This window comes from Populus trichocarpa, chromosome 1 (genome assembly GCF_000002775.5).
Source record: "Populus trichocarpa isolate Nisqually-1 chromosome 1, P.trichocarpa_v4.1, whole genome shotgun sequence".
In the NCBI taxonomy this organism is placed as follows: domain Eukaryota; kingdom Viridiplantae; phylum Streptophyta; class Magnoliopsida; order Malpighiales; family Salicaceae; genus Populus; species Populus trichocarpa.
In genome coordinates, this window is record NC_037285.2 from 32,274,413 (window position 1) to 32,280,501 (window position 6,089).

Here is a 6,089-nt window from a genome sequence, read left to right on the forward strand (position 1 = left end):
AAAATGGTCCAATGTTAGGGCCTTGTTTTTTTTTTTTTTTTTTTTTTATGTTAACTAACATATAATAGAACCAATCAATATAGCCATATTATTCACAAAATAAAATTAGATGTAAAGTCCAACATTGAATCATGTTCTTCGGACTTTGTTTAGTGGACAATAAAGATAATACTCACATAATATATCAATTTAGACATATCATATAAATACACATATTATTGAAAATATATAACAATGTAGCTTATCTTAAGAAAGATATATACTGATATCTATCTTTTTATTGCAAAACCAACTTTTTATCCAAGATCTCTGTAGACTAGACAATGTTTCTAATTATTATAAAACTAGATGACATTTTTTTCACTCCTTTTACCCATAGCTCACCTTGATGTCCCAACGACATATATATTTATTTATTTGGTTTTATTTGTTAAAGACCCTTTTTTTTTTTTTTTTTGTGTGCCGAGGACCTATCTATTATTGCCTGCTTAAAAACCTGGACAGCAAGAGGCGGAGAGTCTTCTACAGGCACCAAAGGTTTACAGTTCCAGAATGCTCAACAAAGCCTGACCCAATAAGCTGGAGTTGGACTTGGTGTGCTGGTATAGTGAAAGCCTTTAACCTCCAAAAATAAGGCAAAAATAATACTATATAAATGCCAAACTGTAGAATTCTGCAGCTTATGAATTTGATCCTATTGACAAATAAATCACTATATATGCTTTAGTTTTATGTGGATTTTTTTTTATGGTGGAATTAAGCCTTCCCTTATTCATCCTTAAACAACTTTTAAGGTTCTGGCTTCTTTTCATGTTATTGTTTTAATTACAATATATTTTTTTGAATATTTTAATTCTAGTGTGAATTGTTTGTAAAAAATGTAACCGATAATATACATAAACTAGTCTAAAAAGCACCTAATTTCAAGAAGATCAGGTGGTCAAACAATCAGGTTTCTTTCATTGAACTCGTGAATTTAAACTTTGAAGTCAATATTTAGAGTAATTTATTAATGTTTTTAATATATTGCGTGATGTAAAGGGTACGTTTTAAAGGAAAAAAAATCAGTATCTATTGACATTAAAACAAAAGCTAAAAAATAAGTGATTCATCTTAACTAGATATAAGGTGAGATGCAATTTAATTTTTCTATGAGATCCATTAATTATTATAAAATTAAATAGGATGAATTAGTCTTTTTAATTTTTTATTATACTATGAAATTACTAAATTACTCTTAAAAGAAAAAAAATATTTAAGTTATGTCAAGAAATATTTTTCCCTACTTTTCAATTTTTTTCACGGTACAATAACTTAAATGCCCCTTAAAATTAAATTTTCTTAGCTTTGCTTACAAGGGTGCTTTTATTATTTCATTTTAGCTTTTTTTTTTCCAATTATCATATGGGGTCAGAAGTAATTAGGTCTTTTAATATATATCAAATATAATTTAAATAAAAAATAGCCGATGCGTGTAGCAAGTTTGTGTTGCTCGAGCCCTTTTGATGGCACTGTTAAGACTTTAAATGCCACCTTCTGGGGCGAGATTCAATGAGTCTTTTTGCCCCTACCATGGTGGTGCGGTATGTGCCTCCAAACAAGTGGTGGTTGAGCTCCGACAACACGTTTTTTCTCCGCCCTTGTTTCTTTCTCCTTCCTCATAAAACGAGCTGGCATTGCAAAAAATCAAAGAAGTGTCATTTGTTCATTGAATCAAATTAGGTCTTCATTCTTTTGATTGCAATATATTTGGTCTTGAATTCTTTATTGGATTGTTTTTAATTTAATCCATTGACATTTGATTTTTATATCAAGTTTGGTTTGCATCCCTCATAATTTGATTTCATTTTCTTTTTGTGACAATTCGTTCTTCATTCTTTTCAAATATTGTTTTCTGATCTTTTCTTTATTCTATTCCTAATTATTTTGGTTGGTTGAGAATTTGACATTGTTATCTTTTCAAGTTTGCCTTTTATGGTGTAACACCTCATAATCTGTATCATGAGTTTTGAAGAATAGACCGAGTTGATTTTGATCTTCGTATGTCCTTTTTTAAAATTATTTTCTTTGAATTTCATCCCTCAATATTTGGTTTGTTGAAGATTGACATTTTTTTTTAACTTTTGTTTCTTTGGGGTTATCCTAATTTCATGTCGTTATTAATTCGGTAGGTTCATCAAGGTTGACTCAAGCCTTTTTAACTCTGTTTTTAATTTTTTTTTCAATTTCATCTTTGTTGGTTTGAGAATTGAGTTTCATAATTTTATTCAATTTGCTTTCCATGAAATTATTCCGGTGTCACGATTAGGTTATAGATTTGACATGCTGACTCAGATAAGCTCGAGTCAATTTCTTTTTTTTTTTTTTTGTTTTTAAAATTTTTTTTCTTTTCAATTTTTTCACTTGATATTTTATTTGCTGGGAATTGAGATTCATATATATATTTTTTAATTTTTCTTTCTATGCAAGTACCCCATTCTCATTTAATTTTTACTTTGTTAACAATAAGAAAATTGAGATCTTTTAGGAATATTGTAAAGATATATTTCTATTATATTGAAAAAAATTCATTTTTAGAATTGAATCATTGTTGTACTTTTTTTTGCTTTATTTATTGTTGATATCTTCTTTTCTAATCATACTATTAAATTAGTCGAGCTTATTAAACCCAATTAAATCAATAACCAAAATCTCATATTTTTTTTTTAAGAATGTTTATAGTCGTGATATCTTTTTTTTTTAATGTTGAAAGAAAAAGGTCAGCCCACAGTGCAACATGGGCCATCTATCTAGTACAAATTATTTTTGTTAAAAACATTTAATATTGTTAAGGGAAGAGATGACATGTGTGTTTATTATTGTGGTGTAAGATGAAAGTATTTTAGTATTGTGTGTTTGGTATTGTGATGTTTTTTGAAAGCATTTTTTACTTGAAAATATATTAAAATGATATTTCTGCTAGTTTTTTATTTATTTTACTTTAGCACATTAAAACTATAGAAAACACTAAAAAAAAAATATCAATTTAATTAATTTAATGTTTTTTTTAAGATAAACATAGTCAAATGCAATTCTAAATTAAAAAAAAAAACAAATAGAGTAGTGTTCAGTTTTATTATTAAGAAAGAGATGCACAATGCCCTTAAGCAGTGGAAAGCTACATAGAAAGTAGCACTTCAGATTACAAAAGCACTGGAGCTAAAAAGAAGCAAGTCCACTACAAGATTTGCAAAGAAAGAAACAACAGTAGAGAACAGGATAGCTTGCTCCGAAGAGCTCGAAAGAAGGAAAGAAATGAATACTTATTCTTGGAAATGCTTAAAGTTGATTTCATACATACTTGAAAGTTAAAACATCAATTTGAGCAGACCCTTTAAATGGTGAAAATATTTTGTAATTTTGCGAAAGAAATTGAATGTAGCAACGTAGTATGAAGAATATAATGAATGCGTTACAAGAAGTTGTGTTAAAAAATAATGCAAATTTATCATTAAGAAAAAGAGGTAACGAGGCCCTAACGAGCAGGGGAAAACTACGTAGAAATGAGTACCAGAGAACCAACCACTTGAGCTTGAAACAATGAATAACTACATCTAGTCTTTAGCAAGAAGAAGGAACAGCATTGTTAGAACAGAATTTGCTTGCATTGAAGAGCTCTAAATAAGCATAGAAAAGAATACATGTGCGCTCAAATAAATGCTTAAAGCTGATCTAATTCAGACTTTGAACATCATCTTTGAGCAGACCCTTTAAACCTACGAACGATTTTACAAATTGTTCTCAAGATCAGAGTTGTCAAAGTCCAAGTGATCTGTGATAGTTTGTGGCATATGTTTCAGTCGTGGTGCTTTTCAAAACTCTGACGATATCGAATCAGCTCCTCTAGTTTCTTCTGCAAGCGCAATCTCAAGACAGGCAGTGCACGTTGAGGATCTTTATCGAATATGTCCAGAATCTCCAGACCTTGATCACCATATAAACGTTCGATACACCTCAGAAAGATTCTTCCACTCATTTTGTTCTCTTTATCTTTTACTGTGCCTCCTCCCATTTCCTCAGCAAACATAACAGCTGATTCGAACCATTCCACTAACATGTCCAGCTCATATTGTTCATCTTCGCATTTGAACACGTTCCTTTCATGGTGATTTGGAAGCCTACGCCTTGGAGTGCTCCTTTTACAGCTAGAGAAATCAAGTTCTTCCCTTGATTGCTTCTGCCTCCTCCTGTCCCTTGCCTTACATCCCCTTACTTCAAGCACATTAACACTCTCACAATTCCTCCAGAAATGATAAAAATCACTCATCAAATCAGGATAGTTTCCTATCAAATTGGCAACCATTTTTACCAATTCTGCCTTTCCAATTTTTCCCTTGCTGTAATAAAAGAAAAGCTTCAAGAATGTCTTGTGACTCATTTCACAAGGTAGCCTCTTCTTAACTTTCTCGAAGAATCCAATTCCTTCTCTAATCTTTTCCGCCTCGCTGTCACTGGCTTTCACTTCAGCTTCATCTCCCGTGATAAGTTTTGCTTCCTTGTCATTCTGCCTCTTTTTCTGCGGCACATCAGCAGCCCTAGTGTTGGTGAGGTCTGTAGATAGCAAATCTGAAAGATGATAAGCCAGTGGTTTTTCTAATTCAGAAAGTGGCATAAATTTAATGAAGTCCTCTTGCAAGTCACCATGGCCTTCGGTTAGCTTAAGACCAGAATCAAAAACATCAACCAAAGTCCTAGACCCTTTCTTAAGCAATTTGAAAATCTTCAAGAATTTTTTCAAACCATCCTCACCACACTTGATCTTCAGCTTGTTTATAAAATCCATACCCTGTCGGAATGTCTTACTCTCTGTGATTGTCTCAGTTTCCTTCTCCTCCTCGTTATCGTGGCTACCGCCTTTCACTTGAGATCCACCTGCCTTCACGAATTCTGATTCCCTGTTCTTTCCGCAAACTTCAAAACTTTCTGGACTCTCTTTCTGCAGCTCATCAACCCTACAGTTTCTGCGTTCTGAAGATTTCAAACCAGGAAGATAATAGGCCAATGGTGTTGCTTCAGTAATTGGCATAGAGTAAAGAAAGTCCAGTAGCAAATCAGGATGGCCTTCTTTTACCCTATGACCAAAATCGCAGACATCAGCCAAACTCATAGATCCTTCCTTACGCAAACGGAGATTCTTCAACAATGCTCCACAAACATCCTTACCACACTTGCCATCAAGATTTTTCACGAAATCCATACGCTCTCCATCTCCAACCGTCTTACTCTCCATGGCTGGCTCAGTTTCCTTCTTCTCCTCAACGTCAAGGCTGATTTGAAACTCAGGCCGCAAAAAGGAGTTCAGCCCACCAATCAAGTCATGATTACCTCCAAGAATTTCCTTCACTCTTGCTGAAAAATTTTCAAGCACGACTGTCAGCCCCCCTACCAAACCATCATGTGCAGCTGCTGTATCCATGAACTTTTCCAAGATCCTGCCAAGGCTGCGGATTTTTTCTTCAGGCTGGTCATATTGAAACCAGGCTTTCAGTTTCTTGGAATAGTTTAGGGCAGGCTCAACTTCTTCACGAGGATATTGAGAGAGGAGGGAGCGATAGAGGTCACTGTGCTCTCTCTGTCTCTTCATCTTTTGTAAACTTTCTCAGGTATTAGAGAGGAAAAATAAAAAGTGAGCGGACTACAGTTTTTGGAGAAGGTGAGAGGTTTTATATAGTGATATTCTGAGGAATCCGTTCTAAAGAGGATGTTGTGACAGTATATAGTTTATATATATGATTTATTCTACTTTTTCCTCAAAATTTGGATTGGAAGAGATTAATCCTCATAGAAACAGGATTTCAGAAAATATTTTGACAGCTAAGAAGATTATATCAATTGCCCATTTGAATAAAATCCAGGTAGGAGCAGGACTAAGAGAAATTAGATATTGTGGCGGACTTATATTCCGAATTGAGAGAGAAGTTGCTTGCCAACTTCAGATTTTCAGACTCTCCCTAAATCCTTCGTTGAATTTTTTCCTTGGCATTAGGGCGACCGAATATCGCAATGAATCTCTCCTCTCTTTCAACCTTTATTCCCACCAGCCTGTAGAC

General features: G+C 33.4%; 1 protein-coding gene across 1 annotated transcript; it reads right to left on the reverse strand.

Annotated features, from left to right (window-relative positions):
* Positions 1-3,835: 3,835 nt before the first annotated feature.
* LOC7461683 (paired amphipathic helix protein Sin3-like 2) lies at positions 3,836-5,623 on the reverse strand. The gene has a single exon (XM_002298667.4). It carries the CDS (start codon positions 5,621-5,623, stop codon positions 3,836-3,838), a length of 1,788 nt encoding a protein of 595 aa, XP_002298703.4.
* Between the last annotated feature and the right edge of the window lie 466 nt (positions 5,624-6,089).